We start from the raw sequence: 18,670 nt of genomic DNA, 5'->3' as shown, positions 1-18,670 counted from the left end.
CAGTCTTATCTCGACAAAGTTTCGTTTCACATGTTGAAGACGTATCGACTCGTTCCCCACTGAGCCTTTTTAGTGGCAGCAATGCATTAGAGGCATGTGCCAGCCGTTGGTTCTCAAAGTCTGCATGAACGAAACTCAACAAAGTAGAGGAAGCGCTCATTCTTGAACGCAAAAAAAGACTTATTTGTGTTCGGCCACCCGGATTAACAAATCCGACCTGCGTGTACTACATTGAAGTGACCCAGACCGTATTCGTGGTCCTGAAAGACAGTTGAATCTTCGTTGGACAGGTGGCCGTCTTGTCGGCTTCGATGCAGCGCAGGTCAACGAGCCTCCAAGCCGTGCATGCTCAGTATCGATTTGTTCTTCCTCAGTGTCTCTAGAGGTAGAAGGCGCTGTTCGCCTACCCTTACCTAACTCTTATGCACCGGATCATCATGATTAGCTCGGGTGTCAACGATCCGGACAGGCAACGATCCGGACAGGCAACGAAAAACGTGGAAGGGTCTTGCGGCAAGACGGCGGGGAAGGTAAGTTGCGTAATAGGTCAGAGTCGAGTTTGCTGGAAATCATAGATACACGGGATAGTTTCTACTAGGGTCAAACCCACCAGCAAATGGTAACAATGGCTCGAGGCAACGGATGCCAGTGCTTCCACATTCCAGCGAGATGGTGGGGCAACGCTGCACAACGCGGCAGGCGCTGGGCGAGCGAGAGCTATCGCTCCCCAGTGGCAGTATCGTTTCGAGGTGACTCTGAGGATCTAACAGCAGTGCGCGTCGTATATTGAAACGGTGCGGTAAGCTTGCAGCGTGACGCGTGTCTCTTAGCCTCTAACAGTGTATGTCGAAACAGGGTCCTTCTACCTGTCCTAACCACCCCGGAAACAACTGCTCAAGAGCGACTTCAAAATCTCATAACGCACAGCAGGCTTGGTGTAATCCGTTAGGGATCAGATGATGTCGCAGCCAAAAAGGAGGCACAATGTACATACATTAGCACCCCTAAATTGGCTGGTAAATAGGCATGATATCTGCTGCAATAGATGATATTACAGCAACAGAGCTTACGATCGGAACAGAAAGTACGTTGTCTCGTCCGCATTGCACAACGCGAAAGCGAAGTAAGCCTCAAAGCCCAAGCACACATCAATCTCAGGGTGATGAAGCTTGTGACTCCAGTCGATCAACGCACGTCACAGAGTGTGCGGATCTCATTGCTGCAAGATAGCCTGTAAGAGATCTGAAAGCTACTAACAATCCCAAGAAGCGATGTCATCACGCGCCTGTGAAAGCAACAGACAAGGCCACTAGTCCGGAAAAGAAGGCAGAGTGGCTGCAGATGATGGCAACATTAGAGCCGGAACAAAGGAATCGGAGGGGGCGGACCTCAAGCGGGACGATACAGGCTCGACTGATGATTTGACGGTGAATGAGGATGGCTGGGTAGAGCTCGGTATGAGTATCGGTCGAAATCGAAGAGTTACAATTGGGAGCTTTCAAACCGGAATCGAGTGCTCCAGAGTTCGAAAGCGCTCATGATGACAAAAGACAAGGGACCATCGTAGAACGCCAGGTAACAAAAACATCATACACCAGCGCGAAGAGTCCAAATCACTTGTTCGACTCTAGTACGCCAAACTCACACACCGCCCCTCCCAACCACCCTCCCGAACTACTTTCTCGAATACCCACCCTCCAACATCCTTCCTACCCACTGTCCATCCAAGCTCCGGACCTTTATCTTTGATGCCAGCCTTCTCCGTTTCCGCACCCTTCCACTCCCACCCGACCCTCAACTTCTCCACCCCGCTTGCTGCGACATCCGTCAACAGCGTGGGCCTCACAACAACGCAATCGCGAATATGCTTGCCGTCATCATTGATAAGCAACTGCTCGGCTTTCCTTTTATCCTCGTGCGGAACATGAAGCACGTAGATGTACAGCGGGTACAGCAAGAGCGGGACATCGCGGCCTTTATCGCTGATTCCAGTGGTGGAAATGGTGCTGAACAAGGGTTTCCGGCCGGTTTTCGACTGTGTGACTCCCTGGATTTCGAGTGCTTCGAGAGCGCGGAAGATGGTCGAGATGGCGTCCTCGCAGATGTGCACGTCGTTGAGCGTAATGGGCTGGAGGAGGCTCCGCTGCATGACGGGGTAGCCGCCGATTCCGAAGATGATTGTGTCAACCAGCTTGGACTGGTCGAGGGGATTCTTCAGAGCAGCCGAGACGGCGGAGATGTCTTTGACGTCGCCGGTGTGGATGGTAAGGTATTTCTCGATGATCTCCAGAGGAACTGAGTGTGCAGTACGCAGCATGTCGATTAGCCTCTGTGGTGTACGGGCTAGTGCTGTACTGTGGTAGCCGGCGTTGAGGGTCTTGGCAAGAGTGGTGTTTGTGACGCCGCCTGTGGCGCCGAAGAAGGCGAGGGTCTGCGTGGGCGGAGACATGGTGAGAGTGGAGATTGTCTTCAGTAGATGATTGAGTTGGTTGTGAGGGATGGCTCTCAATGTAGCGGAATTAGAATTCAGCTAATATATCTTGAAAAGCTTCGAAGCTTGTTTGGTGTTGTCAAGGTCCGTAGTGTAGATGTACGAATCCTGTCCCATCGAGCCCAACGCTTCTACTTATACTCGGTCAGCAACGTGAGTATGGCTTGCAAGTCTCGCCCAAAACGGATGATCCAACATCGTATTATCCAGCTTGTGTGGTCGCGCAAACACCCACAACGACTCTGATTCGTCGTATACGAATGGGTTGTTTGTCGGAGGCATAATTTCCAGTACCGTAAGCCAATCCTCGTTCATTCCCCGTTGCAGCACCGTCCAGCTCGGCCGACATCGATGGCTGTAGCCTGGTCTTTGTCTCTCCTTCGGCGCAGCATTGTGTCGAAATTTAGGCTTTTGAAAGGACTTGAAAGGCAGTGCTGGTGTTTATGTGCAAGAGTTCATCCGCAGCGGGCAGTTGTTCACCCGCCTCTAACTTGATTGGGAAAGGCGTGTGGTGGAGTCCAACCAGCTCTACGAAGTAACCTGAGGTGGACTAGCGATCTTGCAGCATACGTCAGCCTTGCTGTAGTAGTGTCGTAGGCTGACGAGGCTCAGGAGCACGACCCCGAGCAGGCCATCACGTCTACAAGCTCTGGCTTTGGAATTGAGGTCAAGGGTCCGACAGCCATCAGGCACCATTCAAAAAACTTGATATCAATTCCATCTACTCAACGAACGCCTCCAATGCTTTCCTATCGATAGCGACCGTCTAACACCCATCCTCGTATCCAACGTGCCCTCATTACGACTCCCAAAGTGCGGTTATAATCAACGAATGCGTAGATGTGAACTTAAAAGGGGTATCAGAGCCGCTCATGGGCTCAAACTCAACAACTGCGGTGCGGTGCATATGTGTGCTCGCTAAATTCAAAAGTGCGCGGCGACAGTAGTCTCCAGAACAGTACCCGTGTAGCCGATGTCCTCCCATGCGATTACTTGTTTAGGCGAGTTCCTCAAATCGTGATGATTTCGAATCCTTCAGCCAGATGTCTCCTCCTTCTCCCTTCTCCCATCTCTTCCAAGCAATTGCGTAGGCTTCTTCGAGATCTCGGACCCATCGTTTCGTGTCATAAAGGGCGCTTGTCCATCGCGCTTCATAAAGCATCTTGCGGAGCTGGCTCAGGCGACCTGTCGGGCGGTGGCCTTGGTAGATACAGTCCGCGCCGAGGCGGACTGCTTTCTCTTCGTAATCTTCATCATCGGCGGCGATGAGCTCCTTGGCTGCTTGTGCGCCTTCGGCGGTTTCGGGCAATGAGCCTTTGAGAATTGAGGCTGCCATCCGCGAGCACATCTTATACTTGTAACGAGGCAGTGTGAGCAGAGGTGTCCCTGACCAGAGGATGTCGGCAGCCGTTGTGTGTGCGTTACATTCCGGCGTATCCAAGAATAAGTCGCAAACCCGGGCACGGGAGATGTGCTGTGACTTCTGCGCTACGTCGGTGAAGATGACTCGGTTGGCAACCTCCGGGCCAGCCCACATGAGCGCGGTCTGCCTGAGATTGGTCTCGCCCAAATCGGGGAATCGCAGAAGCCACAAAATGGCTTTCGGCAGGCGCTGTAGAATTCGAAGCCAGGTTCGAAACGTGGTAGGTTCGATCTATATATGGATTAGTCTTATTGGCGACAGTCCAAACCGTCACGCTTACCTTGTAGAGCTGGTTGAAGTTACCAAGGATGATCGCATCATCCCGCAGCTGTGGGAAGATCTCTTTGCGCATAGCCCATCTCCGTTCCTGCTCCTCCTTCCAATTGGGCTGACGGCCTTGTGAATCAGGCGCACTCTGTCGGTGATCGCAGCAGAAGAATGTGTTGCGGCAGAAAACAATGTTCTCGCCATATATCCATTCCTTATCCGACCCTCCGCTGTTCTCGTCCACCAGAGCGTCTTCCATGTCGATGTTGCGGCGCCATTGCCTAAGAGTGTCTGGCGGCACAGATGTGTCATCCGCGAGAAGATAGTCGCACCACTCCGCACCCAGAGTTCCTGCAAAACCCATGAACGACATCTGGATGGGAGCTGCACGTGCCGCAAAAACTTCATTGCGTGCTCCTCTTGTGTATCCATTGAGATTGATCAGGATGTGGATACCGTCCTTAATGATCTGGTTGACAAGTCGTTCCGCTGACCAGTTGTTTGCGTCGTAGAAGACTGGCGATTCCCTCTCGATCTGCTTGCGGTGCTCCGAGCCATCGCTGGCAGTTGTCGCATAGCAGTATGCCTTGACCTTGTTTGTATCGTGGAAGCCAAAAACTGACTGCATAAGATGCGCCAGGGGATGGTTGTTGAAGTCGGAAGAGACGTAGCCAACCTTGAGATAGGGCCTAGGTGGAGGTGGCGGCTGAAAGATGGTTGCGGGAAGCCAGGGTGCCCGGAGAGTCGAGCATGAGATACGCAATCCGTTACGCTGCGAGATCATGCGAATCTGCTCAGCAGACATAGGGCATGTGAACGTGTGAAACGGAAGAACGGTAGGCGCCGCAGGTACTGTCAACGCTGCGGGCAAGTGCGGCCTGCGATAGCTCTCTGGCGACCGCTCTTTCCCCGTGACGTACCTGTCCTGGTACCACTGCCAAGTCATTCGTCTGATGGCGCGCTCGACCAGACGTACGATGCGGGCGCCTTCCCACTTGTGTCCTCTCCATCCAGTCACAACGCTCAGCAAACTTTTTTGCTTTTCTTTGATCTCTTCTGTAGTACCGCCGGTCAATGCAAGAGGGCGGCAGATATCTTTGAGGAAGCGCTCATCCATGATTCCACGCCCCCAGCCTTCGCCATCTGCCAACTGCTTCTCCACGAGCTTGACGACCTTGTGGACCCAACCAGAACTCGAAGCACCCGGGATTCTTGCGTCAAGAAGCATGCCATTTTCGTCGACATGCCAGCGGTCTCGTGCACCCTGGCCATCAGCGATGCCTCCTCGACCGGTCCAGCCACATACTGAGTTCAGCGCATTTGCAAGTCCACACACTGCCTCGGCGAAGTCGGGACTAGACTTCACGGCTCTTTTGTAGTATACAATCGCGTCGCTGATGCGCCCTTTGTCTTTGACGGCATTTGCGAGGTTGGCGAGAGCTATGTCGAAATTCTGATCACATTGTACAGCTTGCTCGTACATTGAGATAGCGACATCCAGCTGACCAATGTCTTTGAGCAGACTGCCTAGGTTCGTGTAGAGGTGCGCGTGGCGTCTGTCAAGTTGCAGACCATAGTAGTAGTAGGCAAGCGCGAGCGCAACGCCGCTGCCTGGGACCAGTCCGGGTATCTGCGGGTACGGCGTCGATTTCGAAACGGATATCGGCTTCGACGGCGCAGATTGCTGTACACTAGCAAGCAGGATGCCCACGTTGTTCGCTGTAGAAGGGCTTGGCTGCAGTGACAAAGAGAGGTAGTAGAGTGCAAGGATATCGCGTACGCCATAGTTGCTCTGATGTGGTGCAGTTCTCGGAGAATTGGTAGCCATTCCATCCTGAAAAATCTTCGCCAAAGACAGCAGAGAATTGCTTGTCGTCGAGATCGCTGCTTTGCGTGCGAGACCGTCACTTGCAATGTGAGCAAGGCCCGGCAATTGGCCGTGTGGAGGGAAGCAAAGATGGGCAGTTCTGGTCGCCGAGTCTGGCGGAAGAAGCACCGGATCTGATGATGGTATCACTCTGCGACCGCCAGGCGACCGCTCTGAAGCTTCGTAGCCGACAACAGACAAGATCCGTTTGATCAGACCGCGAATACCATCAGCTTGGGTGCCCGCTCCGATGAGAATAGCGTTCTCAAATGCTTTTGCAGCTTCGGTGTTGTTCCCCAGGGCGTACAGCATGTTGCCCTTGGCGTGCACCAAGGCGAGAATGCGGCCATTGTCGCATCCAGGTATCGCGTATCCGCTCGTTCCGAAGCCGGGCTGGTCTGAGCCGGGAAGCTCCTCCAGATCCTTAAAGATAGACTCATCTTCTCCTTCGAACTCGAACAGCGGCCGATCTGAACCCTCTGATAAACCGGGTGAATCACTGACGCCAGAGCGCGGACGCTCGCTCTCAAGCTCGAGGCTCCTGAGAGCGTCACTTCTCCTGGCGAATCGCAAAGCACGTTCGACCTCCTCGATGACCTGCACGGCTTCTCGCCCTCGCTGGTCACTACACAAAAGGCCAATGAGGTGTTCGACAGCCTCAAAGTAGCTTGGACGCAACTTGACAGCCCGCCTCCAATAGCGTTCCGCATCCTTCCTTTGCTGGAGTGCAAGCACAGTTGCGGCAAGATTGGAAATAGCCTCCACATGGTCGGTGTCTAGTGTAAGGATATGCTTGTACCAATTCTGTGCCTTCTGGTAATCGCCCAAAGCATATGCGAGACACCCGCCCAGTAGCATGCCATCGATCCACTTCCAATTGCTCTCCTCGCAATGCTCAGTTATCGCTTCGAGCGCCGACGCGGCTGTCATGCTGGGCGGTATGTCTGGGCGTAGTCCTTGCTGGACGCTTGAGACCGATCCGGATGACCTGCGGAGAGTGCGTGCGGGCTCCATACTAGAAGCTTGGGGAAGTATGGGGTGCTGCTGGCTCACTTGTTGCCATGACTGTCGCTGCTGGCTAGGCTCAAGACCGGTTGAAGAATACGACGATGCAGATCTGTAGTGCGCTGGGCGTCTTGACGGTTTGTCTGAGGGAGGCTGGAAGGGCGATTGTGAGCTGATGGATGGAGATGACAACCGTCTTTGCGGAGTCGGTTTCGCGTCCAGATTCGCTCCTGGTTGTCGAGGTGGCTTTGGATATATGTGCGGTCTCTGTGCCTGACGTCCGTGGGTTTGCTGCATGTGTACCTTTCTCGTATACTGCAAGAACTTGAGAAGGTCAACGTAGACTGTGTGTGCCCAGGCAAAAACTTTCTCTCGAGACTGACCGTTCATCGACTGAGACGCATACTCGGGACGGGGCGTCGAAACGGTAGACTGTCCAGGTACAGGTGTTGACTGGCCAGAGGCAAAGTAGTCCTGACGAGCTTGCAGCATATGGGGCGGCAGACCTGGTGTTTGGAAGCTCGGGTTATGCCCCTGTCCAAAGGCTGGATACTCGTGGCCAAGCGCACCGAGACTCTGGTACATTGGCTGGTTGAGCTGGTACGTCTGCGGGGCAAAGCCAGATGCACCGGGAATCGGGTTGTTGTAGCCTCGTGACATGTACGGCAGATGTTGAGGATGGCTCCAATTGTGGGCAGGGTGATGCAGGTATCGAGGGTCTCGCATGGCGGCAGGTTGGTATGGGACGTAGGCGCCATCAGGCCAGTAGGGTCCAAACGGCCCTTGGTCGTTCGACGCTGTTGGCGCAAACGGGCTTTGCATGCTAGGACCCATGACTCCACCGAACTGGGGACCATACATGGCATAGGGCATCTGCGTCTGCTGCAGCGGGGGGATCTGGTTGAGCATCGAGTCGATCTGGGGAATGTGCTGGCTTGTCCGGCCGGAGCCCGTCTCGAAGTACAGACTCGGGCTCCATTCGGCCGATCTCTCCTGCGTGAAGTGTGCGTAGGGCCCGTTGATGCTTGGAGAGCGAAGCGCGAGGTCCTGCTTGATGCCGTAGTGTACGCTGGACTCGGCCGTGACCGGCAGCAGTATGTGCTTGGTGGCATGCGGGGCGCCGTTGTCCTCGACCGAGGTCCCGTCGTAGGCGGCGGCGAGGATTCCGTTCGGCGTCTTACGGCGGAGCATGTGCTCTGGAGGTTTCGCGCGGTCAGGCTCGGAGGCCTGCGAGGTGTACGAGTGGTGTCGGGAGAGGGGGTGGGCGTACTGCGCCGGACGCTGCAGGCTGGCGCCATCTGGAGTGCTGTTGTGACGGAGCAGCGAGGGGTGGGAAGGAGCGGCGGGGTCGGTGGGTCGGTAGGGGGAGAGGAGCGGCGGCTGCAGTTGCGGGGGGTGTTGGCGGACCATAGTCATGGTGCGGGGGCTTCACCAAGACCGGCTGGTGCCTATGCCTTCGCGGAGTCGGCGCCCGTCTGCTGCAGTGGACATGTCTTGCTCGTCGGGGCCAGGAAGCGTCGCGTCCGGGTGTCGTCGTGCCGGCTGAGGTGGCCAGCAGAGACCCCGGGGGGAGGTGGTGAAGGCGTGGTTGCTAGGTCGGCCTGTTGCTGCAGGTCGTGTTGGTGGCGCGGGCGGACAGCGCGTCGGTGTGGGTGTTTGTGAGGAGTGGGAGTATGTGAGGAGTGGTAGTATGTGAGGAGTGGTAGTATGTGAGGAGTGGGTGTATGTAAGGTGAGGGTGTGGGCGCAGGCGCAGGTACGGGTGTGTGTCAGCACAGCGGTCGTGGTGCGAGGCGAGGAGCTATGCAAGGGCAGGGCAGAGCGCGGCGTCGAGGCAGTCGATGCCGGAATGCGGCGTCAGAAGTCAGACTTGGGCGACGTGGACGACCACCGAGCCACTACTACGAGATACTGGAGCACAGCGCTCCCACGCTGTAGAACCGCGTGGAGGGCAGTTGCCTGGTGCTGCCTTGCGCGTGGGGGACCGTTCGAGCACGGAGGGTGTAAGCTGCAAGCTGTAAGCTGCGAGTCGGCGGCGCAGCGCTGGACGCTGTCTGGCGCGCAGCTGGAGAGCCAGCAGGTGTTTGACCAGACCCAGGAACCGCGCGGGACGACGTTGCTATTTGACGGCACGTTAGACGGCGAGATGACGAGCTTCAATAATGCAGCGGATCCCCAGCAGGCGTTGCCCCATCCACTCCTGCGCACAACCAAGTCGTAAGGTGGTGGCTTGGACAACCCCTGCCTGCATGATGCCCGTCTGGGGCGCCCGTAATGTGATGTAGGCGGCACGGGCGAGCAGCTTCCTCGCTCCCAACTGCAATAATGCAGCGCGCTGGCGTGCAGACAGAGACAGTGGATTGCAGGAGCAGACTTCGCTTTACTACTGAGGTCCTCCACTGCCATGTTGCAGGCGGCGTGCAGCCGTCCCTATTCTCCAACGTCGAGATCGTCACATACCAATCAGGCCGCCTGCGCCTATAACCCGTACACATCTGCGGGTGCCAGGCCCACATCATGGGCCACATGCATCCACCCTTGCCCACCAGACGACCCGTCTTTGCCAGTTCCTGTGCATGCAGATGCCTCTTCTATTGTTGCTGCAGGGCGTGGGCTGAGCCACTGTCTGTTACCTGGATTACTGCAACGCACACGGCTGCTTGCGCCAGCGCCGCAGGTCGCTTACTTGCTCGACTCAGCAGGCACACGGTGGGGCTCAGGATTGACATGTCATATTCAACCATTGCACTGTGCTTTTGCGGGCCGTGATCAGCTAAAGCAGCGAATCGTTTCATCTCCAAAACGTAGGGCTGACGTTGGCAGGTCACTCATGGACACAGAAGCAGTCAATTTGACAAGTCATTCTTCTACAACTGTAATGTCGACCCTCGATGATGGATCGCTGAAGCCAAACCAGAGGCAAGACTACCGCGATGAGTAAGGGGTTCTTCAATCTTCTTCACACCAAAATAGGGATATATCATGGTCCAGTCAAAGACGTGGAGATAAGTCCCAGAGTGTTGGTGAAGTGGTATGTCACGGCAGAAGGACGGCTACGGACACCGAGGTCTATCACGGTGACCAGGATGGAGGGAGAGTGCTTGTCAGTTGCGACACTGACTGATGTTTGCTACTCGAGGGCTGCATGTCTTCGTAACGTGACACCGCATGAGTCTATGCAGTACAAGGCACCGCCTCAACGCGCCTTCCGCCGCAGATCGACCCGGCGCTCCCCAACAGACGAGCATGAACACGCAGCATTCCTAGGCGAAGGAGGAGTGTGGTGAAAGCTGCTAGGTACTGCACGCAGCGAGCCTGAACTGAGGCGGTATGTGATAGTGAGCAGTAGGCCGGTGAAAGCACTTCCCGGCCACCTGCGAGGCAGCAGAGCGCAGCATGTACCACACATCAAGCTGCTACAAGCCCTCGAGGGCTATTTGGTGTTGTCGAGATCCGTGGGAAGGAAGTTGTTTGAAGTGAAACAACTGTGAAGCTGCGAAGTTTTTGATGAAAAAGTTTGCTTAGTCAGGCTCGGAGCGGGACCTGGATCCCTGCAGCTGCCATTGATGATTGAAAGGTGGCTCCAACAGTGAAATAACACCCCACAAGCCTGTCGCCCCAATCCCACACTCCTTTGGACCGTGCCACTGCTGCACTTGAACGATCTATCTTCCACCGTGCAGGCAACGATACACACAATTACGAAATGTCTGAGACAGGAGGACCACCACCTCAGGGACCGCCTCAGGGCCCTCCCCAGGGACAGTTCCAAGGGCCGCCGCCAGGCTTCCCCCAGCCCGGCCAGCAGCCCACGCCCGAGCAGATCGCCATGATGCAGCGCCAGCTCGCAGCGGAAGCAGAGAAGCATGGACTGTCCGTCCAGGAATACGTTCAGAGACTCAAAGCACAGGCAATGGCCCAGCAGCAGGCGCAAATGCGGGCGCAGATGCAGGCCCAGCAACAGCAGCAGCAGCAGCAGCAGCAACAGCCAATCCAGCCCGGGCCCCCAAAGCCAGAGGCGATTGCCGTAGCCAACTTCCTCAAGTCGCAGGACTTGAAGCCAAGGACAGTCATCCACGATGAGAAGCGCAAGGACATGTTCAGAGGTAGGCACATGCATCGGCTTCACGAGAGCTTATGCTAACTTGGACTGCAGTCCTGCGCGCCATTCGCGCCCTTTCATCTCCCGCGTATCAGAAAGCGCGCGCGAAGAACCCTCTCCTCCCCGAAGTCCACGACCGCGCCTCCGCCGAGAACACATTCAAGCTGCTTCCGCTCTCCCTCCTCGCCCTCCGCGTCTCCAAGGTCGACCCCGAGCAGGGCCACGAAGGCCACAATCACGCCAAGGCCAAGCGCGTCAAGGGTCTGTGGACCGTCCGCATCGAACAGCACCAGGAAGCCAACGACGACAACTACTACATCTGGCTGTACGAGGGTTCGCAGTGGAAGCAGAAGGCGTACGCTGCGGGTGCGTTGGTGCTCGTCATGGCGGTCGTGCTGTTCCCGCTGTGGCCGCTATTCCTTAGACAGGGTGTATGGTACCTGAGCATGGGCATGCTGGGTCTGATTGGACTGTTCTTCGCCATGGCGATAGTGCGGTTGATCCTGTTCATCATCACCATGTTCGCTGCGTCGCCCGGTCTCTGGCTCTACCCCAACCTGTTCGAGGATGTGGGCTTCTTCGACTCGTTCAGGCCAGTGTGGGCATGGCAGGAGGTATGATTAATCCCACCCAACAAGCACCTCGTTCGCATGCTAATGTTTTATAGACACCAGAGGACATCACGCAAAAGAAGCTGGCCAAGAAGGAGAAGAAGGCCGCCAAGCTCGCCGCAAAGGCGAACGGTGAAACGAAGCCAAAGGGCAAGAAGGGCTTCACACCACTCGAGCATCAGCAGCAGCATGGCCACGTTGAAGAGATCGCCGAAGAGGAGCAGCACCAGCACCAGCACCAGCACCCCCACGGCGCGCCTCAGCTCGTGGCCGCAGACTCTGCGCCCCAGCCCACGGGCTCCGAGGCCGCGCCCACAGCAACAGGAGACGTCACACAGCGCCCGCCGCGGGCGACGGTGGAAGAAGCTGAAGACGAGTAGAGAGCCGTTTGGGAGTAGTGAATGAATTGTGGTTTGGGCATTGTCGTTTGCATGGGTTAGCAGGTGTCTGGTGTCAAGCAGGACGAGTCGACGGGTCCATGGGAATGTGTGACCGATTTAGATTCGCAAATACATCACGCTGCATGTTTATCTCTGCTCGTTCGCGTTGCCCAAGCTTATCTAGCACAATTTCATGACCAGCGAGGATATGTTGACACCACGCTCAACCCGCAAGGGACCATTCATCATCTGTGCTGATCAGCATGGCTACGCATGGCCATCTACGCAGCGCTTGGTAGCCACAAATCTGACTGTGTTGCTTGGAGATGGTCAGCGTAACTGTTGCCCGGACGAAGCCAAAAATTCTCGTAGGTGTGTGATTTGTGTCGAGGTCGAAAATGCTACCCTAAACTCCGTCCCATGCTATTCGTTTCGTCGTCGACATGTCCTGTCAAGATCGTGTGATGCATACCCCGCCAAACGCCTGATCAGTAACGCAGTCCAAGGAAGAGTTCTATTCCGCTGATGCCGTTGGGTTCGAAGACGCCTCCGTCGCCGTGCTCTGCTCCGCGCTGTCGCGACTGCCACCTGGGGTGGGGACGAGGCTCGAGTGGATCGCGGGCGAGTGCGTCATCTGGCTTGTAGGGTTCTGATCTGCCAACTGTCGCTCTGGACATGGTCAGTGTCTGGTCGCAATCACTTCACGGTGGACATACCAAGCTCTCTAATCCTCAGCTTCAGCATCTGGTTCTCTCGTGTGAGGTTCTGAGTTTCGGCCTGGTAGAAGGTGCTCTCGTCCCTCCCTGTTGCGGAGCTAGGCAGCATCTCGTGAGCCTCATGCGGTGCGCCAGGGAACGGGCGCAGGGCAGGGGAGCCGGTGTGGCTGCCACCTCTTGAGCGGTCTGCGAACGACGATTGGCGGCTGATGTTGAACGGCGATCGTGAGCGGGGTTGTGCGGCGCTTGGGAGAGGCGAGATGACAGAGGTGGGAACATGCGCATGGGTAGCCTGCGACTGAGATCGAGAGAAGGACATGGAGCGCTCAGAGGTAGGTGTACCGTCGTCGACGGCCGAGTTGGAAGGCTGTTGCTGTCCAGCTGTCAGAGTGTCGATCTGGGCTTGCTGCTGGCGGATCATGTTGAGGAGGCGGTTCTAGGATTGTCAGCATGCGCGCCAGTGAAGAACCCAGCACATATTCCACGCACCACCTGCCCCTCCTGCTCATACTCTAGCTCTTGGTGCAGCTCGCCCAGGCTGGGTGCACGCTCGTGGCGGGGGCTGTATGGGCCTCGACTACGGGCCGATGGACTGCGCTGCATCTCACCAGGAGCGGGCACAGCTGGGTCGTTCAAGTTGAGGTTCATGCGGATGCTCGACCGGCGGCGCGCTCGTTCGACGTCTCTCCGAATGCTGCCGGAAGAAGGTCGGCGCTGATCTTCGTTCTGGATGCCTGCGTTCATTGCCGCAGTGGCAGCCAGCGAGTGCGGCGAGGCAGCCATGGTGCGGGATGCTGAAGGCGACTGGTTGCGTGAAGTGCCGTTTGAAGCCGAGGGCGATTGCAGCGGGGAGGGCGGGAGCGTGTTCAAGTCGGGTGCCATAGAGGGCGGTGGTGTGAGCTGATGTCACGCGGCGATAGCCAGAATCAGTGTGCTAGGTAATAGGATGACAGAACCACACGTGACCCTGCAGTTATGCGGCAACGAATGCGGTGAGCTGGTGAGATTCAGGTGTTTTCTTTCGAGCTCGAGTGGGCTGATCCATGTCGGCCGTTAGAGCACCGGCTTGAGCACCCCGCAGTGACGCATTAGCCTGCTGGCTTAACGCAGGTACGGCTCCAAAGTTTGGGCGACCATCAACCGTAAACGCCACGGGCCTAAGCACCACCTATACTTCGTGTTGGTACATCGCCTTCGTTTCCTCATTTACCTCTGCGACCGGTTAGCATGGTCACGCGTTTTGATTTGATGACCTGCCTTCAGAGGGGAACCCCCGCGTGCCCGAGCACATGCACGACAGCCCGAGCACAGACTCGTGTTGGCGGAAGAAAGTTCCCCGTGAGAACGCCGCGCCAACGTTTATGACACCGGAGGGGCCGTATGTGCGTTGTGTGCGTCGGTGTCTGTGTCACTGCGAAGGTCGGGCGCTCGCAGGGTGTAGGTATTAACGATTGGAGCACCGTCGCATGCTGCTGATCTCACGCTGGTAGTGACTGACTGCCCAACATGGAACTCGAAGTGATACCCTCTGCCCACTTGGGATGTTGCACGGAACGTGTCGATATCAGACCTCGCTCTAGTACCTAGTATGTCGGGCGTCAACATCCGGAGTGAGGACCACGACGCTAGCCCCTGCAGGACAATGCCGATCATACACAACACAACCAAAGCGATGGAAGAATTCAAACGGAGGGGACGCATCCAAACGCACGGGGTGCTCCCGCATCCAAACACGCGGCTGTGGGCTCTCAGGCAGAGTTCGCGGAGCGTGGGATCATGGTCAGTGTGAATTCATGGTTGAGGCCTTCAGCCCATCAAATCACCAGCGTGGCAGTTTGAAGTCGGCAATAATAAATTATTGTTGAACCCTGCAGCAAGCGCGATCGGAGGACGAGTTTGATGTGCAGTCTGCTCCACCAAGTCTGAGGCCCAGACAAAGTTTGTCGTCGGGCTCGGGCTCTTCTGAAGTTTAATCATGTGCAGTATCAGCGCGCGCCTTTCAGCAGGCGCCATCCCAGCAGTGTTTGGCCTCAAGCTGCCTCAGGGTCCTGCCAGAAACCTGACAACATCGCCGCGAAACACTCCTCCGTCCAGGCCACCACATGCAATAAAGAAGCAAAGGCTCCTCAAACCGCCGGCGGTGGGTCAGCTATATAGCAAAAAGCAGCTCTGCGCAAAGACGTTGTCGCCGAGCTCTACCGTCGCGGGTTTTGTCAAACATTCCGCAGGGGTAGCTTTTGCCGAAACTAGTCTAGCGTGACGGCGCCGTTCATCTCTTGCCCAGCAAAAGGGGCCACACCTGAGGCCAGCAGCCATCGGATCACACAGCAAGAGCCCCAGGCTGCGCATGGCCCTGAATAGAGCGACAGTCTGCGGCAGCTAGCACCTCCGCCACTTTCCTTCTTCCACCATCCCGTCGTCGTCAAGACGTGTTTCAGGCCCTCCCTCCCTTCTCAGCCTCCATCATAACTGCTGCGAACCTCCGTGCCCAGGCCCCAGGGGCTCACGTCCTGTCCTCTCGTTTGACGTTCGTTTCTTCTTCCATTATAGCCCTGTTGGGTTATAGAACGCTCGTTAGAACCTTTCTTCGTATCTTGGACAAGTTCATCACACGAATTGGTCACTGACGACACCTACCAATTTGTTTCGTCCAAGCGCCGCTGTTTACCAATCGTCGCTTACTTTTTTTCCAACAGCATCATCCTTGCAGCTCACTCCGAAAACGTTCGCCGTCGATATATATCATATCCTTCAGCCGCTGTACGACAACTGCCGGTTTCTGGACCTTGACTTGCCTTGTCTGGCGGCCCCGCCATTACCGTCACCATAACAACACTCCCCCCAGTCATCACGCATACGAGGGAGACACCACCTTCCATGCAGTAACCATATCACACACAGGTCTGTTCGGCTACGCTTGCCATGGCGCCAAACGACAACCACAGCTTGCGCCATCTAGCGCCTCAATCGTCGAACTCAAGATGGCGCTTTACTCGATCAACAGCCAACCTGCGCGAAGCAGCCTCACGGTCGGTATCTGGCCCAAGTGAGCAAAGCGCTGCGTCAAAGCTCGCGCGAGCACCGTCAAAGATGTCGTTGTTCAGTCTGTTTAGTCGGCCGAAAGTGGAAACAGCTCGAGGTCACACAGAGGTTGGACTAGCTGTCCCCATGCGCCCACAAACACCTCCGAAGCCTGAAGTGCCGCCTAAATCTGCACTCAGACAGAACCCTACGCCCGCTGCCCCGCAGTCGATACGATCTCGATCCAGTCTATTGTTCCGTCCAATGTCCATGAAGCCGCCACCGCCAGCAAATGATGCTGGTCACTGGGAACCACCGCCGTTATTTCAAGCCTTCCCGCAATCGGTCAAGCACGCTACCGTGCAGGCGTGTGTTTTCCCTCCTGAAGTGTTGATGCGGACGCAGAGTCAGCGTCGACAAGCTGAATTGATAAGGGAAAAAATAGAGAACGCTCGCGACTTACCAGTAATTGGGGAGAACAGCAGTGAGACCAAGAAGCTGGAGAAGTCGCACAAGCGCCTGATATCTAACTCGGTCCTCCACTCGTCTGCACCAGAGCTCGTCAACAAGATCTACATCCTCGTCACATCAGGCTTCATATTGCAATACGCAGGTGATGGACCTTTTGACCGCCAGCCGGAGAAGGTGCTGAAGCTGGGCAAGGACTCAGCAGCATTTGCGTGCGATCTGATACCTGGCAAGCATTGGGTACTGCAAATCTCTAGCCATGCCCATGACGATGGCACAGTGGAGATGGGCCCCAAGAGCACATTACTTTCTCGTTTGCGCACTACGAACGCCATTGGCAAGAAAGCTGCAACCAGCTTTCTTCTGATTTTGGAGAGTGCGCAGGAGATGGATTCTTGGATGACTGCAGTGCGGAGGGAGATCGAGAACAACGGCGGCCAGAGGGCTAAGGATGAATCCATAAGGGGGTCATCCTCGATCGACGGCTCGTCTGGCAAGCCGTCTGTCGAGACAAGTCATCGGTACCTGGTACAACGAGACTTGAATATCATTGCCATGACGGAACCTCCTGTTGACTCGGCGCATACATCGTACCATGCGCTGCCACTCAAGGATGTCACTTCAGACTTGGATGGGAAGCGCACCGAGCGAACTCCCAGCATAGCGAGCTCGACTCACGAGCAATTATCTCGACAAAGTATTAAGCGCCAATCTATTGAGGCATCATCGGTGTCTTCCACGCCCATCTCGCAGATTCAGATGCAGCTTGATCAGTTGCGAGGTCGCTCACGCTTCTCGTACATGTCTACCGCAACGTCTGCGTCCGGCACTGGAACCAGGAACACATCTAGAGACTCATCGCCTACACCACAGTCACCCTTAAGCGAGAGCTTCAGTCCCGTAGCTGAGGGCGAAACCTACCGTCCTTTCCGATCTCTTCACTCGAATCCTAGTAATGACACAGGTTCTCGCCGTAGATCTGTACAGCCATTGCCAGTAACTACCGAGGATAGCTGTATGTCTGTCGAGGTCCCAGCAATGCGCCAGAGGCACTCATTTTATGGCCCCACATCGCCAACTCTGCAGGTACCAGCGATGATAGAGCCCGAGGCAGCACAACTAGAGACTCTCGAGGTAGCGTCTGCCGCCCCAGCTCCCCCATTCGTGGCAGCCAAGGGGCTCACTGCGCACATTGCAAGCCAGGTTCGATCTCCCGATGAAGGCACGTTGAAAGGTCGCGAAGACAGCCCAGTGAGGTTCAATAGTGGCAGCTACAGTGCTTCATTTCGAGGAGGAACTGTTTCACCGCCACCACGCGAATGTGCACCGTCTCCACCTCGATCCGTTAAACGACAGTCTGTTGGTCTCCCACAATCACACACCGGTTCAGCTTCTTCGCAATTGGCTCCTTTCAAGTCTGACCCGTCTCGTTCGCGCCGCATCTCAGCAACGCCGAAGCCTTTCCTTCGACCCTTCCCAGTTCGTCCGCAGGCCCAGCATGCCAACTCGAACAATGCCGTTCAGCGCAGAGCTTCAGCCGTGCCGAGTTCTGGGAATCCATCGTTGTCGACTTTGGCAGCCAACCGCTCTGTGACAGCACCTCCGCGGTCGCCATCTGCTGCAGCCGTGCTTTCGCCTTCAGCTCACACATCTTCTCTGCAATCCCTTCAGTCCCAAACACTTCGCCGACCGACATCTGTGCAGGTTCGCTCTGACCACGCACCTTTCTTGTCTTCAATCCGTCCAACGATCACTATCTCTTCAACGCCATCTTTCGTCCCTGGCACAGGCCAAAGATCACCTCCAGCGACCCGCTTCTTGCACACAAGCCCTAGCATAGACGCTTCAAGGGAAGAGGCATCACTCCAGGCTCCTGCGCAGTCAAAGCACTTGATGCAGCGAAAAAGCCTGCCGGCAATGGGTCTGCCACCACCTGCTCCGCCGCCGGACATGCCCCTACCTGCGCCACCACCCAACATGCCCTTGCCGGCGCCTCCGCCAAACATGCCGCTTCCTGCTCCGCCTGTCACTGCTCGACAGACCCTTGCTGTTTGAAAGATCGTTTTCTGTTCCATGCCTTCTATGGCGTTCACGAGTCTCCCTGGGTTGTGCTTACGACGTCATGCCATCTTTGAGTTTGTTATCGCTTGTTGCATATTCTACCATCTACTCGATATGAAGCTCGTCCTTCCAGTCTCGTTTATGACCTCCCTTGCGTCTTCTTGCTACTGTATTATCATGGCACGTTACTACTGTCCTGTTGATAGATTCCTTACATAGTTGTCGGCTCTGGCTAGCGATGGCTGGAGTCCGCGGTGAA

General features: G+C 56.1%; 5 protein-coding genes across 5 annotated transcripts; 2 read left to right on the top strand and 3 right to left on the bottom strand.

Moving 5' to 3' along the window:
• Positions 1-1,440: 1,440 nt before the first annotated feature.
• On the bottom strand, positions 1,441-2,912 carry M421DRAFT_425986 (uncharacterized protein). The gene has a single exon (XM_033594261.1). The coding sequence runs from the start codon at positions 2,447-2,449 to the stop codon at positions 1,628-1,630; it is 822 nt and encodes a 273-aa protein (XP_033443576.1). The 5' UTR covers positions 2,450-2,912; the 3' UTR covers positions 1,441-1,627.
• A 576-nt stretch (positions 2,913-3,488) lies between these two features.
• Positions 3,489-8,469, bottom strand: M421DRAFT_75679 (glycosyltransferase family 41 protein; the record flags this gene model as incomplete). Its single annotated transcript, XM_033597155.1, has 3 exons — positions 3,489-4,145; positions 4,195-5,865; positions 5,962-8,469. The coding sequence occupies 3 exons, from the start codon at positions 8,467-8,469 to the stop codon at positions 3,489-3,491; spliced, it is 4,836 nt and encodes a 1,611-aa protein (XP_033443575.1).
• Positions 8,470-10,627: 2,158 nt separating this feature from the next.
• On the top strand, positions 10,628-12,242 carry M421DRAFT_328599 (translocation protein). Its single transcript, XM_033589358.1, has 3 exons — positions 10,628-11,158; positions 11,209-11,768; positions 11,822-12,242. Exons 1-3 carry the CDS (start codon positions 10,759-10,761, stop codon positions 12,143-12,145), a joined length of 1,284 nt encoding a protein of 427 aa, XP_033443574.1. The 5' UTR covers positions 10,628-10,758; the 3' UTR covers positions 12,146-12,242.
• Position 12,243: 1 nt separating this feature from the next.
• On the bottom strand, positions 12,244-13,862 carry M421DRAFT_425982 (uncharacterized protein). Its single transcript, XM_033594260.1, has 3 exons — positions 13,351-13,862; positions 12,862-13,297; positions 12,244-12,814 (listed from the first exon to the last, which is right to left on the bottom strand). Exons 1-3 carry the CDS (start codon positions 13,741-13,743, stop codon positions 12,660-12,662), a joined length of 984 nt encoding a protein of 327 aa, XP_033443573.1. The 5' UTR covers positions 13,744-13,862; the 3' UTR covers positions 12,244-12,659.
• Positions 13,863-15,496: 1,634 nt separating this feature from the next.
• M421DRAFT_328538 (uncharacterized protein) lies at positions 15,497-18,665 on the top strand. The gene has a single exon (XM_033589357.1). It carries the CDS (start codon positions 15,784-15,786, stop codon positions 18,403-18,405), a length of 2,622 nt encoding a protein of 873 aa, XP_033443572.1. The 5' UTR covers positions 15,497-15,783; the 3' UTR covers positions 18,406-18,665.
• The last annotated feature ends 5 nt before the right edge of the window (positions 18,666-18,670 follow it).

This window comes from Didymella exigua, assembly GCF_010094145.1.
Source record: "Didymella exigua CBS 183.55 unplaced genomic scaffold M421scaffold_52, whole genome shotgun sequence".
NCBI classification, from domain to species: Eukaryota; Fungi; Ascomycota; class Dothideomycetes; order Pleosporales; family Didymellaceae; genus Didymella; species Didymella exigua.
Note: the sequence above shows the minus strand (reverse complement) of the source record. Positions and strands in the feature narration are given on the sequence as shown.

Bases quoted from the DNA above. Each gene is read 5' to 3' on its own strand.
- M421DRAFT_425986 (XM_033594261.1), bottom strand. From the start codon at position 2,449: ATGTCTCCGCCCACGCAGACCCTCGCCTTCTTCGGCGCCACAGGCGGC.
- M421DRAFT_328599 (XM_033589358.1), top strand. From the start codon at position 10,759: ATGTCTGAGACAGGAGGACCACCACCTCAGGGACCGCCTCAGGGCCCT. The intron at 11,159-11,208 runs GTAGGCACATGC...CTTGGACTGCAG, and splicing joins GCGCAAGGACATGTTCAGAG to TCCTGCGCGCCATTCGCGCC. The intron at 11,769-11,821 runs GTATGATTAATC...AATGTTTTATAG, and splicing joins CAGTGTGGGCATGGCAGGAG to ACACCAGAGGACATCACGCA.
- M421DRAFT_425982 (XM_033594260.1), bottom strand. From the start codon at position 13,743: ATGGCACCCGACTTGAACACGCTCCCGCCCTCCCCGCTGCAATCGCCC. The intron at 13,298-13,350 runs GTGCGTGGAATA...TGACAATCCTAG, and splicing joins ATGAGCAGGAGGGGCAGGTG to AACCGCCTCCTCAACATGAT. The intron at 12,815-12,861 runs GTATGTCCACCG...GACCATGTCCAG, and splicing joins GCTGAGGATTAGAGAGCTTG to AGCGACAGTTGGCAGATCAG.
- M421DRAFT_328538 (XM_033589357.1), top strand. From the start codon at position 15,784: ATGGCGCCAAACGACAACCACAGCTTGCGCCATCTAGCGCCTCAATCG.